The 19037-nt window shown below is 62.9% G+C and overlaps 1 protein-coding gene across 1 annotated transcript in view; it reads left to right on the plus strand.

Moving 5' to 3' along the window:
- Positions 1-19037, plus strand: part of LOC138734865 (SCO-spondin-like) — a 47236-nt gene that overhangs the window by 15490 nt on the left and 12709 nt on the right. The window contains 24 exon segments of the mRNA XM_069882684.1: positions 1014-1141; positions 2028-2137; positions 2852-2995; positions 3432-3525; positions 4320-4408; positions 5306-5440; positions 5988-6218; positions 6843-7014; positions 7047-7113; positions 7703-7919; positions 8309-8461; positions 8917-9051; positions 9443-9628; positions 9967-10117; positions 10734-10893; positions 11393-11447; positions 11530-11631; positions 12206-12355; positions 12430-12542; positions 13112-13253; positions 13343-14098; positions 14600-14758; positions 16078-16257; positions 18018-18146. Coding sequence (XP_069738785.1) covers positions 1014-1141; positions 2028-2137; positions 2852-2995; positions 3432-3525; positions 4320-4408; positions 5306-5440; positions 5988-6218; positions 6843-7014; positions 7047-7113; positions 7703-7919; positions 8309-8461; positions 8917-9051; positions 9443-9628; positions 9967-10117; positions 10734-10893; positions 11393-11447; positions 11530-11631; positions 12206-12355; positions 12430-12542; positions 13112-13253; positions 13343-14098; positions 14600-14758; positions 16078-16257; positions 18018-18146 — 3958 coding nt within the window.

Consider the following 19037-nt stretch of genomic DNA (forward strand, 5'->3'; position numbering starts at 1 on the left):
CTGGGAGGGACTGGAGAAGGTGACTGGGAGGAGAAGGAACTGGGTGGGATTGGGTGGGACTGGAGAACATAACTGGGATGAGAACGGGGGAACTGGGAAGAGAAAATGGGGAACTGGGAGCACTGGGAGTACTGGGAGGGACTGGAGAAAATGACTGTGAGGGGAAGGGTGGAACTGGGTGGGACTGGATGGAACTGGAGAACATAACTGGGATGAGAATGGAGGAACTGGGAGGGACTGGAGAACATGACTGGGGTGACAATGGGGGAACTGGGGGGACTGGGGGGACTGGAGAAGATGACTGGGGTGAGACTGGGGGAACTGGGAGGGATTGGGGGAGTATGGGGAACTGGGTGGGACTGGAGAAGATAACTGGGATGAGACTGGGAGCGCTGGGAGGGACTGGGGGAACTGGGAGGGACTGGAGAACATGACTGGGATGAGAATGGGGGAACTGGGGAGACTGGGGGAACTGGGAGGAGAGTGAGGGAACTGGTAGAACTAGGTGGGAGTGAAGAAGATGACTGGGGTGAGACTGCTGGAAGCACTGGGGGAACTGGAGGAATTGGGGGACTGGGAGACTGGTGGAACTGGGCAGGGCTGATGAACTGAACTGGGAGAGCTGTGTGGGAACTGGGGGAACTGGGGCAGCTGTGCTGGGCTGGGGAACTGAACTGGGGAGACTGGGGGAACTGGGGAGAGACTGGGGAACTGGGGGAGCTGTAGGGGATGGGGGAGCTGAACTGGGATGGGACTGGGGGAACTGGGGGGACAATTGGGGAACTGGGGGCACTGGGGTGAGATGAGGGGACTAGAGGAACTGGGATGAGACTGGAGGAACTGGGGGAACTGGGATAACACTGAGAGCTCCAAGATGAGACTGGGGAGAGACTGGAGGGACTGGAATGAGACAGAAAGAACTGGTTGGGATTGGGTGAACTGGGGTGAGACTGGGGAAACTGGAGGGGACTGGGATGAGACTGGAGGGGACTGGGGTGTGACTGGTGCGGCAGGCCCAGCCGTGGCGCCGGCGCTGGTCTCGCTCTCGCTGCTCGGTGCTGCTCCAGGGCCTCTTCGCCCCCTGCCACCGCCTGGTGCCCGCCCAGCGCTACCACCAGTGGTGCCTCTTCGACGCCTGCGGGTCAGGGACACACACTCCTCGGCCTCCCCCTCCTCCTTCTCCCCCTCCTCCTTCTCCCCCTCCTCCTTCTCCCCCTTCTCCTCCACCTCTATTCCCATCCCACCTCCTCCTCCTTCTCCTCCTCAACCTCCTTCTCCACCCCAATTCCTATCCCTTCTCCTCCTGCTCCTTCTCTTCCATCTCTATTCCCATCCCTCCTTCTCCTCCTCCACCTCCTTCTCCTCCACCTCTATTCCCATCTCTCCTTCTTCTCCTCCACCTCTATTCCAATCCCATCTGTATTCCCATCCCTTCTCCACCACCTCCTCCTTCTCCTCCACCTCCTTCTCCACCTTCACGTCTACTCCCATCCCTTCTCCTTATCCTCCTCTATTCCCTTCTCCCCCTCCTCCTTCTTCTCCATCTCTGTTCCCATCCCTCCTTCTCCTCCTCCTCTTCCTTCTCCTCCTCCTCTTCCTTCTCCTCCATCTCTATTCCCATCCCTTCTTCTTCTCTTGCCTCTCCTCCACCGCCTTCTTCTCCACCTCTATTCTCATCTCTCCTTCTCCTCCTCCACCTCTTCCTCCTCCACCTCTATTCCCATCCCACCTCTATTTCCATCCCTCCTCCACCACCTCCTCCTGCACCTCCATGTCTACTCGCATCCCTCCTCCTCCTCCTCTATTCCCATCCCTCCACCTCCTTCTTCTCTACCTCTATTCCCATCTCTCCTTCTCCCCATCCTTCTTCTCCTCCACCTCTTCCTCCTCCACCTCTATTCCCATCCATTCTCCACCTCCTCGTCCTCCACCTCCTCCTCATCCTCCACCACCTCCTCCCTCCTCCTTCTCCTCCGCCCTGGGGATTCTCAAGCCGTGATGTCCCCCCGTGTCCTCTCCTCCGGCAGCTGTGACTCTGGGGGTGACTGCGAGTGCCTCTGCACGGCCATCGCCGCCTACGCCGAGGAGTGCGGCCGGCGCGGCCTCCACATCCGCTGGAGGAGCCAGGACCTCTGCCGTGAGTCCCACCTCCATCCCCATGGGTCCCCAGGGGAGATCTGGAGGTCCAGGGAGACCTTGAGGGGCAGGAGAACCCATGGGTTGGGTTGGGGTCAATGAGGAGCCATGGATCCTCCAGCCATGGAGATCTTGAGGGGCTTGAGAAGCAGGAGAACCCATGGGTTGGGTTGGGATCAAGGTTTGGACCCATGGATCCTCCAGCCATGGAGATCTTGAGGGCTCTGGGGGTCAGGAGAACCCATGGGTCATGCCGTGAGTCCCACCTCCATCCTCACAAGCTCCTGGTTGAGATCTGGGGGTCCAGGGAGGTTGAGGGGCAGGAGAACCCCATGGGTTGGGTTGGAGTCAATGAGGAACCATGGATTCTCCACCCATGGAGATGGGACCAGGCCTGGGATCTTGGGGCACTTGTGGGGCAGGAGAACCCATGGGTTGTGGTGGGTCTGGGGGCACTTGTGGGGCAGGAGAATCCCATGGGTTGGGTTGAGGTCAAGGTTTGGACCCATGGATCCTCCAGCCATGGAGATCTCGAGGGGCTTGAGGGGCAGGAGAACCCATGGGCTGTGGGGCTGGAACCACTTGTGGGGCTGGAGAACCCATGAGCTGTGAGTTTGGAACCACCTATGGGGCAGGAGAACCCATGGGTCTGGGGGCACTTGTGGGTCTGGAAGCACTTGTGGGGCAGAGGCCGCCCTGACCCCCAAGTGCTCAGCCCTGCAGTGCGATGGGGGGCAGCAGTACAGCCCCTGCGGCCCCCCCTGCCCCCCAAGTTGCCGCGACCCCCAGGGCCCCGAGCGCTGCCGCCCCCTGGGCTGCCTCGAGGGCTGCTTCTGCCCCACAGGCACCGTCTGGCACGGTGAGCGCTATGGGGCAGCTGTGGGGCAGCTGTGGGTCGCTATGGGGCATCTATGGGTCACTATGGGGCATCTGTGGGTCACTATGGGGCATCTATGAGTCGCTATGGGTCGCTATGGGGCATCTATGGGTCGCTATGGGGCAGCTGTGGGTCACTATGGGGCATCTGTGGGTCATTATGGGGCATCTGTGGGTCGCTATATGTCTCTATGGGGCATCTATGGGTCACTATGGGGCAGCTGTGGGTCGCTATGGGGCAGCTGTGGGTCGCTATGGGGCATCTATGGGTCGCTATGGGGCAGCTGTGGGTCGCTATGGGGCATCTATGGGTCGCTATGGGGCATCTATGGGTCGCTATGGGTCACTATGGGGCATCTATGGGTCGCTATGGGGCCGCTGTGGGGCGCGGTGGGTGAGTGTGGGTCGCTGTGGGGCAGGCGGGGTCTGCGTCCCCCCCTCCTCCTGCCCCTGTTTCTGGGGCGGCTTCGCCTTCCCCGAAGGAGCCGAAACCACCCAGGGCTGCAGCAACTGGTGAGTGACCCACGGCTGCCCCATAGCTGCCCCATAGCTGCCCCATAACTCCCCATAGTGCCCCATAGCTGCCCCATAACTCCCTACAATGAGCCGTAGTTACCTATAATGACCCATAGAGCCATGTAGCTGCCCCATAACTCCCCATAGCGCCCTATAGCTGCCCCATAGCGCCCCGTAACTCCCTACAACGAGCCATAGTTACCTGTAGTGACCCATAGAACCATGTAGCTGCCCCATAGCTGCCCCATAACTCCCTATAGTGCCCTATAGCTGCCCCCTAACTCCCTATAGTGCCCTATACCTGCCCCATAGCGCCCCATAACTCCCTATAACAAGCCATAGTGTACCTATAATGACCCATAGAGCCATATAGCTGCCCCATAACTCCCTATAGGGACCCATAGCTGCCCCATAGCGCCCCATAACTCCCTACAACGAGCCATAGTTACCCTTAGTGACCCATAGAGCCATGTAGCTGCCCCATAACTCCCTATGGGGACCCATAGCTGCCCCATAGCGCCCCATAGCTCCCTACAATGAGCTATAGTTACCTATAATGACCCATAGAGCCATATAGCTGCCCCATAGCTGCCCCATAGCGCCCCATAACTCCCTACAACGAGCCATAGTTACCTATAATGACCCATAGAGCCATGTAGCTGCCCCATAGCTGCCTATAACGACCCATAGCTGCCCCATAGCTCCTTATAACAAGCCGTAGTGACCCCTAGAGCCCCGTAGCTGCCCCACAGCCCCCCCGCCCCACACGCCGGCTCTGCCCCACGGCGCAGCTCGTGCCATGGGGGTCGCTGGCGCTGCGAGCGGCTGCGGAGCGGGAGCTGCGGAGGCTGCGAGGGCTGCGACGAGGGCTGCGACGCAGGCGAGTGCCCCATAGCTGCCCCATAGCTGCCCCATAGAGCCCCATGGCTGCCCCATGGCCACCCATAGCTGCCCCATAGCTGCCCCATAGAGCCCTATAGCTGCCCCATAGAGCCCCATAGTTGCCCCATGGCCACCCATAGCTGCCCCATAGCTGCCCCATAGCGCCCCATAAAGCCCCATAGCCACCCATAGCTGCCCCATAGCCACCCATAGCTGCCCCATAAAGCCCCATAGAGCCCCATAGCTGCCCCATAGCTGCCCCATAGCGCCCCATAAAGCCCCATAGCCACCCATAGAGCCCCATAGCTGCCCCATAGCTGCCCCATGGAGCCCCATAGAGCCCCATAGCTGCCCCATAGCCACCCATAGAGCCCCATAGCCACCCATAGAGCCCCATAGCTGCCCCATAGCCACCCATAGAGCCCCATAGCGGGGTCCCTCCCTGCCCCATAGCGGGGTCCCTGCCCCATAGCGGGGTCCCTGCCCCACAGCAGGCTGTGCTGCGCCCCGTAACTGCAGCGACAAGGCCGGGTGCCCAGGTGAGTGACGCGACCCATAGCTGCCCCATAGCTGCCCCGTAGTAAACCATAGGGACCCACAGTGACCCACAGAGACCCATATAGACCCATAGTTGCCCCATAGCTGCCCCATAGAGACCCATATAGACCCATAGCTGCCCCATAGAGACCCATATAGACCCATAGTTGCCCCATAGTGCCCCATAGAGACCCATAGCTGCCCCATAGAGACACATATAGACCCATAGCTGCCCCATAGTGCCCCATAGAGACCCATAGCTGCCCCATAGAGACCCATAGCTGCCCCATAGTGCCCCATAGAGACCCATAGGTGCCCCATAGAGACCGGTAGCTGCCCCCCGGCTCCTCTCCCCCAGGCGCCGTGGGTCGCCCCTCGTGCCCCCCGGGCCGCGTCCCCTGCCCCGACGGTTCCTGCGCGGCCGAGGGTGAAGGTTGCGGCTGCGGAGACGCCTGTGGCCCACGGCGCCCCACGGCAACCCACGGCGCCACAGGTGGGACACGGGGCACCTGGGACAGAGGGGGGGCAGTGGTGGAACCTGGGAGCTACTTGGGGGCATCTGGGAGCTCCATGGGGAACCTGGACCATGGGGGCATCTTGGAGCTCCATGGGGTCGTCTAGGACCTCCAGGTTCTTCACCAAGGTGGCATCTAGGCTGTGGGGGCTGCTGGGAGCCCCATGGGGGCACATGGACCATGGTGGCATCTCAGAGCTCCATGCTCTTCACCAAGGTGGCATCTGGGAGCTCCACGGTGGCACCTTGGAGCACCAGGTTCTTCTCCATGGCGGCACCTTGAAGCTCCATGGTGACATCTGGGCCACGGTGGCTCCTCGGAGCTCCACAGTGTCACCCAGGAGCTCCAGATGCTTCTCCATGGTGTCACCTGGACCTGGGAGCTCTGTGCTCTCCACTGTGGTGGCATCTGGGAGCTCCATGATGGAACCTGGACCATGGTGGCATCTGGGAGCTCCGTGCTCTCCAATGTGGTGGCTCCTTGGAGCTCCGTGGTGGCCCCTTGGAGCTCCAGGTTCTCCTCCAGGCTGCGGAGATGGCCGTGTGGCCTGTGGGGACGGGGGCTGTGTCCCTCGGGGCTGGCTCTGTGACGGTGACGCCGACTGTGCCGACGGCTCCGACGAGGAGGGCTGCGACTCAGGCTGCGCCCACGGGGACTTCTCCTGCGCAAACGCCACCGGCTGTGTCCCCCCCGACCAGCTCTGCGATGGCCACGCCGACTGCGCCGACGGCTCTGATGAGGACAGCGACCACTGCGGTGAGAGAGACCTTCGCGGGGTTCTCCGGCCTTGGTGACATCAACGTGGGATCTTCTTGGGGTTCCCTGTCCCTGGTGGCACCAAAGATTGGATCTTCTTGGGGTTCCTCAGCCTTGGTGGCACCAACGTGGGATGTTCTTGGGGTTCCTCAGCCCTGGGGACACCAAATATGGGACCTTCTAGGGAGTCCCCAGCCCTGGTGACACCAGCACTGGATGTTCTTGGGTGTCCCCATCCTTGGTGACACCAGCACTGGATGTTCTTGGGGGTCCCCAGCCCTGGTGGCACCACGATGGGATGTTCTTGGAGGTCCTTTTGGTGTCTCCATCCTTGATGACACCACCATGGGATGTTCTTGGAGGCCCTTTTGGTGTCTCCATCCTTGATGACACCACCATGGGATGTTCTTGGAGGTCCTTCTGACGTCCCCATCCTTGGTGCCAGTGCTGGGTGTTCTTGGACGTCTCCAGCCCTGGTGACCCGCCCCATGGGATGTTCTTGGAGGTCCTTCTGGCATCTCTGTCGTCGGTGCCACCAGCGTTGGAGGCTCTTGGGGGTCCCCAGCTGTGGTGGCCCCACCATGGGAGGTTCCTCGTGCTGACGTGGCCGTGGTTGCCCCTCAGGCTCTGCCACCGCCCCCCCCTGCCCGGGGCTCTTCGCGTGCGACGACGGCGTCTGCCTCAACGTCTCCAGGGTCTGCGATGGCGCCAGGGATTGTCCCCAGGGCGAGGACGAGCTGGGCTGCGGTGAGGACCCCCCGAGACGGGACCCGGCGTGGGGGCCCCCGGGGCGGCCGTGACCCCGTGTCTCCTCGCAGTGACCAGAAGCAACGGGACGCGAGGCCCCTGCCCCGAGTTTGACTGCGGAGGCGGCGAGTGCGTCACCTTCCAGCAGGTGCCGTGGGACCCTTGAGGGGGTGACCAGCCCTGGGGCCACCACGGGGCTCCTGGGATACTGGTGGCCCCGTGTCCATCTCAACGTCCCCGTCCCCGTCTCAACGTCCTCATCCCCATCTCAACATCCTTGTCCCCATCTTGATGTCCTCAACCTCATCCCTATCTTGATGTCCCCATCTCAATGTCCTCATCCCCGTCTCAATGTCCTCATCTCCATCTCAATGTCCTCATCCCTATCTTGATGTTCTCAACTCAATGTCTCTTCCCCATCTTGATGTCATCATCTCAACATCCCCATCTCAACATTCCTGTCCTCATCTTGATGTCCCCATCTCAATGTCCCAATCTCAACATCCCCATCACAACGTTCTCACCCCATCTCAACGTCCTCACCCCATCTTGACGCCCTCATCTCAATGTCCCCGTCTCATTGTCCCCATCTCAACGTCCTCACCCCATCTTGACGCCCTCATCTCGATGTCCCCATCTCAACGTCTCCATCTCATTGTCCTCATCTCAACGTCCTCACCCCATCCTGATGTCCTCACCTTGCCGTCCCCACCTGGCTGTCCCCGTGCCGTCCCCAGGTGTGTGACGGGGTGCTGGACTGTGAGGCGGCCGCGGGGCCGTCCCGTGACGAGGAGGCCTGTGGGTCGTGGGGCCGGTGGGGCCGGTGGGGCCCGTGCAGCAGGTCCTGTGGGCCGGGGCGGCGGCGGCGCCTGCGGGGCTGTCGGCTGCGGGGACCTCGGCGCTGCCGGGGACACGACACCCAGGAGCAGCCCTGCTTCCACACCGCCTGCCCCGGTGAGACCACGGCCACCACGGGGTCTGGGGGGGCCAGGGTGGGAGATCACGGGGGGTTGGGGGGTCCTGGAGGTCTGGGTGGTCCATGGTTGGGGTTCCTTGAGGTTTAGAGGTTCCGTGGTTGAGGAGGTTTGGGGATTCTATGGTTGGGGGGGACCTGGAGGGTTCATGGTTGGAGATCCCAGAGGTTTGGGTATTCCTGGAGGTTTGAGGGATCCATGGTTGGAGATCCTGGAGATTTGGGGGTTCCAAGGTTGGGTCTACCTGGAGTTGGGGGCTTCCTGGGAGGTTTGGGGCTTCCTGGGAGGTTTGGGGGTTCCAGGGTTGGGTCTCTCTGGGGTTTGAGGGTCCCTGGGGTGGTGTGTCACCCCTGACCGCTGTCCCCGCAGAGGACGGTGTGTGGGGGTCGTGGGGGCCGTGGTCGCCCTGCGTGGGTGGCTGTGGGGGGGTGCGTGTGCGGCGCCGCCTCTGCCGACCCCCCCAGAATGGTGGGAGACCCTGCACCCCACGGCATGGACACCCTGTGGCCACCACCGACATTGGTGAGGAGGGGGTTCCATGGGATTTGATGGGCTCCATGGGGCTTGGTGGGCTCCATGGGGCTGGTGGGTTCCGTGGGGTTTGATGGGTTCCATGGGGTTTGATGGGCTCCATGGGGCTGGTGGGCTCCATGAGGCTTGGTGGGCTCCATGGGGCAGGTGTTCTCCATAGGGTAGATGTTCTCCATGGGGTAGGTGGTCACTCTCGGGTAGATGTTCTCCGTAGGGTAGATGTTCTCCATGGGGCAGGTGTTCTCCATGGGGCTTGGTGGGCTCCATGGGGCTTGGTGAGTCCATGGGGCTTGGCGGGTCCCAATGGGGCAGGTGTTCTCCGTAGGGTAGATGTTCTCCATGGGGCAGGTGGTCACTGTGGGGTAGATGTTCTCCATGGGGCAGGTGGTCGCTATGGGGTGGGTGGTCTCTGTGGGGCGGGTTGCCCCACGGCGTGTCCCCCGCAGCCCCCTGCGAGCCGTGCCCCAACGCCAGCGCCCCCTGCGCCGTGGGGCTGCGGCCCTGGCCCTGCGCCCCCTGCCCGGCCACCTGCGAGGACCTCGCCGATGGCTCCCGCTGCCACCACCGCGCCTGCAGCCCCGGTGAGGACAACATTGGGCTGGGGGGATCCATGGGACTGGTGGCCTCCATGGCTGGGTTCCACGGAGCAGGTGCTCTCCAAGGGTGTGGTGGCCTCCATGGGCAGGTTCCATGGGTCTGATGGGTTCCATGGGCAGGTGGCCTCCATGGGCAGGTGGCCTCCATGGCTTGAGTGGCCTCCATGGGCAGGTTCCATGGAGCAGATGTTCTCCATGGGTTTGGTTGCCTCCATGGGCAGGTTCCATGGATCTGATGAATTCCATGGGTCTGATGGGTTCCATGGGTAGGTGGCCACCAGGGGTTGTGTGTTCTCCAAGGGTTTGGTGGCCTCCATGGGCATGTTCCTTGGTGCTGGTGGCCTCAATGGTCCATTCCCACCCTCCCTGTCCTCAGGGTGCTGGTGCTCGGCGGGGCTGGTGCTGGACGTGGAGGGCGGTCACTGCGTGCGCCGTGGCCGCTGCCCATGCCAGGCGGGGGCCCTGCGGCTGCGCCCGGGCCAGGAGGTCACCCTCAACTGCCACGTCTGCACCTGCTCCGAGGGACAACTGAGGCGCTGCCGCCCCAGCCACCACTGCCACGGTACGTGGGGATGGGTGTCCACCACCTCCACGGTGCTGGAAATGGGGTTCCACCACCTCCACGGTGCTGGGGATGGGGTTCCATCACATCCACGGTGCTGGGGATGGGGTTCCATCACCTCCATGGTGCTGGGGATGGGGTTCCACCACCACTGAGATGCTGGAAATGGGGTTCCACCACCTCCACGGTGCTGGGGATGGGGCTCTATCACATCCATGGTGCTGGGGATGGGGTTCCACTACCTCCATGGTGCTGGGGATGGGGTTCCACCACCTCCATGATGCTGGGGATGAGGTTCCCCCCTCCAGTTGACCCCGTGCCTCCCCCGTTGGCCGCAGTGCATTGTGGGTGGTCATCGTGGTCACCGTGGGGCGAGTGTCCGGGTCCTTGTGGCACCCAGAGCGTCCAGTGGTCCTTTCGGAGTCCCACCAACCCCAGCCGGAGAGGAGGCGGCCGGCAGTGCCGCGGCATCTACCGCAAGGCCCGCAGGTGAGGGGGACACCGAGGGACTCCTGAGGAGGTCCCACTGTGCTGGTGTCACCAGGGTATGGAGACCCCCTAGAAGGTTCCACCATGTCGGTGTCACCAGAGATAGGGACATCCAAGAATGTCCCACCATGTTGGTGTCACCAGAGCATGGAGACCTCCAAGAGCATCCAGCTGTGCTGGTGTCACCAGGGATGGGGAACACTCAGAAGGTCCCACCTTGCTGGTGTCACCAGGGCATGAGGAACACTAAGAAGGTCGCAACTTTCTGGTGTCTCCAGGGATGGAGAACCCCAAGAGCATCTCATCCTGGTGCCGCCAGGGATGGGGACCCCCAAGAAGGTCCCACCTTTCTGGTGTCGCCAGGGATGGAGATTCCCAAGAAGGTCCCACCTTGCTGGTGTCGCCAGGGCATGGGGAACACTAAGAAGGTCCCAACCTTGCTGGTGTCACCACGGGTGGGGAACACTAAGAAGGTCCCACTGTGTTGGTGTCACCAGAGATGGAGACCCCCAAGAGCATCTCATCCTGGTGCCACCAGGGCTGGGGCCACCAGAAGGTCCCCCCGGGCTGGGTGGCCGTGGTCGGGTGTCTCCTCGCTGTGGTCCCACCTCCGCAGGTGCCGGACGGCTCCGTGCCGGCAGTGCCACCACCAGGGTCAGCGTCGCGGCCCCGGCGAGCGCTGGCGAGAAGGTCCCTGTCGCGTCTGCCAGTGTCTGCCCGGCCCGGCCGTGAGCTGCTCGCACGACTGTCCCCTCCGGGCCACCGGCTGCCCCCAGGTGAGGACACGGAGCCCCATACCTGCTGGTGGGACGGGGCCTTCATCGGGGGGGGACGAGGAGGAGCTGGAAGAGTGGAGATCTTGGTGAGATGTGGTGGAACGGGGTGGGTTTGGAGGTTCCTTCCAACCCAACCCAACCATGGTTTGGATGTGACATCAACCAGGCCCCCAGATCCCACCCCTGGAGGGGTCAAGGCCAGGTTGGATGGAGCTTGGAGCTCCTGATCCAGTGGGAGGTGTCCCTGCTCATGACAGGGGTGGAACTGGATGGGCTTGGAGGTCCCTTCCAACCTAAATCATTCCATGGTTTGGATGTGACATCAACCAGAACCCCTAGATCCCATCCCTGGAGGTGTGGAAAGCCACGTTGGATGGAGCTTGGAGCCCCTGATCCAGTGGGAGGTGTCCCTGCCCATGGCAGGGGTGGAACTGGATGGGCTTTGAGGTCCCTTCCAACCCAACCCAACCCTGTTGAGATGTTCCTGGTGACCCCACAGGGCGAGGTGCTGGTCGAAGGCCACGGTGACTCCTGCTGCCGCTGTGTCCAGGCTGGTGAGTCCAGGGCCATGGTGGCCGAGGTGGGATGAGGTCCTGGCCCCACAGTGTGGGCTCCACGGTTGCATTCCCAATGTAGGGGACAACGTCACAGCCGTCCCACCAATGCGGCCAACGGAGCCGCCCTCGGTGGAGCCTCCCGGCAGCACCGTCCTCTCCTTCCCACTGCCACCACCAGGAGGTGAGGGAACACCAGGGTTGGGGGGCATCAAGGTTGGGGCCCAAGGGTGGGGTCACTGAGGAGGGGGTCACCAAGGTTGGGGGATTGAAGACCATGGTTTGAGGTTGGGGGGCACCAAGGTTGGGGGTCATAAAAGTTGGGGGATTGAAGACCAGGGTTTGAGGGTCACCAAGGCTGGGGGTCCAAGGTGGGGTCACTGAGACTGGGGACACCAAGGCTGGGGGGCCACCAAGTTTGGGTCTCCAAGGGTGGAGTGACAAAGACTTGGGGGGCGCCAAGGTTGGGGTCTAAGATTGGGGGTCACCAAGACCGGGGACACCAAGACTTGGGGCCATGAAGGTTGAGGGCACCACGTCTGGGGTTCCAAGGCTGGACTCACTGGGGCCACCAAGGTTGGGAGAGGTCACCAAGGGGACACCAAGGTTGGAGACCACAAATGTGGGGTGTCCAGTGTTGAGGTCACCAGGGCTGGGGTTCCAAGGCTGGAGTTACTGAGACTGGGACCTCCAAGGCCGAGGTCCCCAAGGCCAGTGGCCAAGGAGCAGGAGGTGACGCCCTGTCCTGTGACCCCCAGACTCCTGCTACCACCCGCTGGACGTGGCCAACCTGCCCGACAGCAGCTTCTCGGTGTCCTGGCCCCCTGGCCAGGAGCTCCAGGGGCCCCTGGAGGACACCCAACCCCCCTTCCTGCAAGTGGACCTCTTGGAACCCACCAACATCACCGGTAGGTCCCGGGCCACCACGGTGGAGTCGGCGCCGGGGGCCGGTGGTGAGACGGGACGTGGTGTCTCCTGGCAGGGCTGGTGCTGCAGGGAGGGGGCCCCAACGACACCTTCGTCACCGCCTTCCAGCTGCAGTTCAGCAACGACGGGCGCCGGTGGCACCGCTACCGCGAGGGCAACCTCAGCCGCGTGCAGGACAAGGTGGGACGGGACGGGGAGGGTGGGGTGGGACTGGGGCCAAGGGTGGACCTGGAGCCAAGGTTGAACCTGGGGGTGAACCCGGAGTTGTGGTTGAATGTGGCACCACAAGTGAACCTGGAGCCATGGTTGAGCCTTGAGCCGTGGTTGGACCTGGAGCCGTGGTTGGACCTGGAGCTGTGGTTGAACCTGGGGGTGAACCTGGAGCTGTGGTTGAACCTGGAATCATGGTTGAACTTGGAGCCGCGGTTGAATTTGGAGCCCAGGTTGAACTTGGGGTTGAGCCTGGACCTGTGGTTGAACCTGGAGTGAACTTGGAGCCATGGTTGAACGTGGCACCAAGGTTGAACTTGGAACCATGGATGAACCTGGAGCCAAGGTTGAACCTGGAATCATGGTTGAACCTGGACCCAAGGTTGAACCTGGAACCGTGGTTGAACCTGGACCCAAGGTTGAACCTGGAACCGTGGTTGAACCTGGAGCCGTGGTTGCCCCCAGAGTGATGGCTGGAGGTCCATCCCCAGGTCCCCTGGTGGCTGAAGGTCCCCCCTGCTCCCCAGCTCTTCCAGGGCAGCCGGGACGCGGTGTCCCCCTCGGTGCGTCTCCTGGCGCGGATGCTGCAGGCGCGACACGTCCGCATCGTCCCCCAGGGCTCCCACCACCACCTGGTCCTGCGCGTGGAGCTGCTGGGCTGCCCCCCAGGTGTGGGGCGGGGGGAGAAGGTCCTCGCGCCGTGGGGCAACGGCCACGACCAACGCCACCCACTCCCCACAGTGACCACGGGGACTGAGACGGGGACGGGGACACCAGGGACGGAGGCGGTGGGGACACCAGGGACACCATGGATGGAGACAATGATGGCACCAGGGATGGAGACGGTGATGGTGCTGGAGACACCGTGGATGGAGATGGTGACACCAGGGACACCGTGGATGGAAACAATGATGGCACCAGGGATGGGGATGGTGGGGACACCAGGGACACCAGGGATGGAGACGGTGTCTGTGCCGGTGGTGACAGTGACACCAGGGACACCAGGGATGGTGACAGCGACACCAGGGACAGCATGGATGGAGACAGTGACCCCAGGGATGGTGACAGTGACACCTGGAATGGAGATGGTGGGGACACTGGGGACACCAAGGATGGAGACAGTGATGACACCAGGGATGGTGACAGTGACCCCAGGGATGGAGATGGTGGGGACACCAGGGACACCAAGAATGGAGACGGTGATGACACCAGGGATGGAGATGGTGGGGACACCAGGGATACTGGGGACACCATGGATACTGTGGACACCAGTGCTGGAGGTGACAATGACACCGGTGCTGGAGGTGACGATGACACCGTGGATGGAGGCGACACCAGTGATGGAGACACCGATGACACCAGTGCTGCCGGTGACCCCCGTGACCCCAAGGATGGAGATGGTGACCCCGGAGATGGAGCCGGTGACCCCAGGGCTGGAGATGGTGACGAAGCCTCTCGTGATGGTGGCACCAGTGACGCCGTCAATGATGACCCCGGTGACACCAACATTGTGGGTTTGGGGTGGGTGTGGGGCAGGGGCTCTATGGGGCAGGGTGACCCCTCACCCCCCTCTTCTCCTCCAGCCCCACGACGCCCCCCGAAGGGTCCCAGCTGCCACCTCCAGGTACCACGTGTGGGGCAGGAGGGGCGTCTATGGGGCTGGGGGTGGCCTGGGGACACCAAGGTTGGGGACACCAAGGTTGGGGACACCAAGGCTGGGGTTCTGTGGATGGAGTTGCTGAGGTTGGGGACACCAAGTTTGAGGACACCAAGACTGGGGACACCAAGACTGGAGACACCAGGTTTGGGTGTCCAAGGGTGGGGACACCAAGACTTGGTCACCAAGACCGGGGACACCAAGGTTGAGGTTCCATGGGTGGAGTCACTAAGGCCGGGGGCACCAAGACTGGGGACACAGAGCCTGGGGACACCAAGGTTGGTGTCACCAGGGCCAGGTGTTCCATGGGTGGTGTCCCCGGGTGGTGTCCCCACCCTGAGGTGCCCGTGGTGTCCAGGGCCCTGTGGGCCGTGGGGCAGCTGGGGGTCCTGCAGCCGCTCCTGCGGGCTGGGGGTGTCTCTGCGGCGTCGGGCGCTGCTGGGGGGGACCCTGCCCGGCCCCCGCTGCCACCATCCCCGCGTGGACACCCGGCCCTGCTTCCACCTCGCCTGCCCAGGTACGGGGACACCGGGAGGACACCAGGGGGACACCAGGGGCTGGGGGCTCCGTGGGCTGGGACCTCGTGGGTTGGAGCCTTCATAGTTGGGATCTTCATGGGTTGGAACCTTTGGGGTTGGGACCTTCAGAGGCTGGGATCCTCATGGGTTGGGACCTTCATGGGTTGGACCTTCATAGTTGGGATCCTCATGGGTTGGAACCTTCATGGGTTGGACCTTCATAGTTGGGATCCTCATGGGTTGGAACCTTCATGGGTTGGACCTTCATAGTTGGGATCCTCATGGGTTGGAACCTTCATGGGTTGGAACTTCATAGTTGGGATCCTCATGGGTTGGAACTTCATAGTTGGGATCCTCATGGGTTGGAACCTCCATGGGTTGGACCTTCATAGTTGGGATCCTCATGGGTTGGAACCTTCATGGGTTGGAACTTCATAGTTGGGATCCTCATGGGTTGGAACCTTCATGGGTTGGAACTTCATGGATTGGGACCTTCATGGGTTGGAACTTCATGGGCTGGACCTTCATAGTTGGGATCCTCATGGGTTGGAACCTTCATGGGTTGGACCTTCATAGTTGGGATCCTCATGGGTTGGGATCCTCATGGGTTGGAACTTCATGGATTGGGACCTTCGTGGGTTGGAACTTCATGGGTTGGACCTTCATAGTTGGGATCCTCATGGGTTGGAACCTTCATGGGTTGGACCTTCATAGTTGGGATCCTCATGGGTTGGAACCTTCATGGGTTGGAACTTCATGGATTGGGACCTTCATGGGTTGGAACTTCATGGGTTGGACCTTCATAGTTGGGATCCTCATGGGTTGGAACCTTCATGTGTTGGACCTTCATAGTTGGGATCCTCATGGGTTGGGATCCTCATGGGTTGGAACTTCATGGATTGGGACCTTCGTGGGTTGGAACTTCATGGGTTGGACCTTCATAGTTGGGATCCTCATGGGTTGGAACCTTCATGGGTTGGACCTTCATAGTTGGGATCCTCATGGGTTGGGATCCTCATGGGTTGGAACTTCATGGATTGGGACCTTCGTGGGTTGGAACTTCATGGGTTGGACCTTCATAGTTGGGATCCTCATGGGTTGGAACCTTCATGGGTTGGACCTTCATAGTTGGGATCCTCATGGGTTGGGATCCTCATGGGTTGGAACTTCATGGATTGGGACCTTCATGGATTTGGATCCTCATGGCTTGGGACCTTCACGGGTTGGGACCTTCATGGGTTGGAACAATCATGGGTTGGGACCTTCACGGGCCGGATCCCCTGTGCTGGGGCCCTCACGGAGGTCCCGCTGGCTCCAGTGTCGGGGGCGTGGGGGCCGTGGGGGCCGTGGTCGCCCTGCGAGGTCCCCTGCGGGGGTGGCTCCCGTCGGCGGACGCGCAGCTGCACTGACCCCCCCCCCAAGAACGGGGGTCGCGGCTGCCCGGGGGGGGCCCTGCAGAGCCAGCCCTGCAACCTGCTGCCCTGCCGGGGGGGGGCAGGTACGGGGGGAGCTGGGGGGACTTGGGGGGTGGGGGGGGATGGGGGTATTGGGGGCACGGGGGGGGGTTGGGGACATGGGGGGACTTGGGGGGCTGGGGGACATGGGGGGGACATGGGGGTTTGGGGACATGGGGGGACTTGGGGGCTGGGGGACACGGGGGGGACATGGGGGTTTGGGGACATGGGGGGGACTTGGGGGGCTGGGGGACACGGGGGGGACATGGGGGTTTGGGGTGGGGGACTTGGGGGCTGGGGGACATGGGGGGTACATGGGGGTTGGGGACATGGGGGGGACTTGGGGGGCTGGGGGACATGGGGGGGGACATGGGGGGTTGGGGACATGGGGGGACTTGGGGGGTTGGGGACATGGGGGGGACTTGGGGGGCTGGGGACATGGGGGGGACATGGGGGTTGGGGACATGGGGGGACTTGGGGGCAGGGGGATGTGGGAGGACATGGGGGGACGGGGGGACTCGGGGGCAGGGGGGACATGGGGGGGCCTTGGGGACTTGGGGGGCTGGGGGAAGTGGGGGGACGTGGGGGGGTTGGGGACATAGGGGGGGACTCGGGGGGCTGGGGGGACATGGGGGGGACGGGGGGACAGGGGGCAGGGACGTGTGGGGGTGACGTGTGGGGCGCCCCCAGGCTGCCCCCCCCCGCAGGTGCTGGTGGGGCCGGGGGGGTGCGGGGGGCGCCCAGCCTGCCCCCCAACCTGCGCCATGAGGAGCGGCCCGCTGCGGGGGGGGGTGTCACCTCGGTGAGACTCGGGGACACCTGGGGACACTGGGGATAGCGGGGGACACGTGGCCTGGTGGCCACTGCAGGGGTGGTGAGTTGGGGACACCTGGGGACATCGGGGACACCTGGGGACACATGGGGGGGGACACCTGTGGACACCTGGGAACACCTGGGGACACATGGGGGGGGACACCTGGAGCACCTGTGGACATGTGGGGACACCGGGGAACACCTGGGGACACGAGGGACACCTGGGACACCAGGGACACTGGGACACCTTGGGACATGGGGAATGTCTGGGGACACTGGGGACACCTGGGGACATGGGGACACTGGGACACCCAGGACACTGGGGACACGGGGGACACCTGGGGTCACCCAGGACACATGGGGACACCTGGGACACCTGGGAATGTGGAGGACACATGGGGACATGGGGGACATCTGTGGACATAGGGGACACCAGGGGACACCTGGGGACACCCAGGACACATGGGGACACGGGGGGACACCTGGGACACATGAGGACACCTGAGAATAGGGGGGACACCTGGGGACATGGGGGGCACAGGGAAACACCTGAGACACCTGGGGACATGGGGGACACCTGGGACACTGGGACACCTGGAGACATGGGGGACACCTGGGAACACCAGGGGACACGGGGGGACACCAAGGACACATGGGGACACGGGGGGCCACCTGGGGGACACCTGGGGACACCTGGCCTGGTGGCCACCACATGGGTGGTGGGCTTGGGACACCACGGGGGACACTGGGTGATGGTGGCAACCATCGTGGTGGCCAAGGAGGTGGTGGTGGGGATGGGACATCGTGGGGACACCACGGGGACACGTGGCCTGGTGGCCTGGTGGCCACGTGTGGGGGGTGGGGTTGGGGACACCATGGTGGCCACTGAGGGGTGGGGGGTGGGGTTGGGGACGCCGTGGAGGTCACCAGGAGATGGTGGTGGCCCTGGGGACAGCTGGTGACCCGCTGGTGGCTCTCGGTGGCCGTGCAGGTTGCCGCTGCCCGTCGGGGCTCTTCCTGCAGCGCGGCCGCTGCGTCCCCCTCACCCAGTGCGACTGTCACCTCCCCGAGGGGACGCGCCGGCCCGGGGGGAGACCTTCCAGAGGGACTGCCACCACTGGTGAGAGGACACTGGGACACTGGGAGGGGGGACACTGGCTGGCGGCACTGGGTGACACTGGGTGGTGGCACTGAGTGGCACTGGGCTGGTGGCACTGGCTGGTGACACCAGGTGACACTGGGTGGAGGCACTGGGTGACACTGGGTGACACCAGGCGGGTGACACTGATTGGTGACATCAGTTGGTGACACTGGAGGACACTGGGTGACACCAAGTGACACCAGATGGGTGATGGTGACACTGGGTAGGGGCATTGGGTGACACTGGGTGGGTGACACTGGGTGGTGACACTGGAGGGCACTGGGGGACACTGGGGGACACCAGGTGGGGGACACTGGTTGGTGACACCGGTTGGTGACACCGGTTGGGTGACACCAGTTGGTGACACATGGGTAGGTGGCATAGGGTGACAGTGAGTGACATGGGGTGACACTGGGTGGTGACAGTGGCTGCTGGCACTGGGTGGTGGCACTGGGTGACACCGGTGACACAGGGTGGTGCTCTGGGTGACACTGGGGGGTGGCACCAGGTGACACTGGGTGATACCAGGTGAGTGACACCAGTTGGTGGCACTGGGGTGGTGACACAGGGTGGTGGCTCTGGGTGTCACTGGGTGGTGGCATTGGTGACACCAGGTGATACAAGGTGGGTGACACCAGTTGGTGACACCAGTAGTGACACTGGGTGGTGACACTGGTGGCACAGGTGACACTGGGTGACCCTGGGTGGGTGGCACCAGCTGGTGACACTGAGTGGTGGCATTGGTGACACTGCCTGGGTGACTCCAGGTGGTGACACAGGGGTGGTGACACTGGGTGGTGGCATTAGGTGGCTTCAGGTGGCACTGGGTGGTGGCTCTGGGTGACACTGGTTGACACTGGGGTGGTGACA

This window comes from Phaenicophaeus curvirostris, unplaced genomic scaffold (assembly GCF_032191515.1).
Source record: "Phaenicophaeus curvirostris isolate KB17595 unplaced genomic scaffold, BPBGC_Pcur_1.0 scaffold_290, whole genome shotgun sequence".
NCBI lineage: Eukaryota > Metazoa > Chordata > Aves > Cuculiformes > Cuculidae > Phaenicophaeus > Phaenicophaeus curvirostris.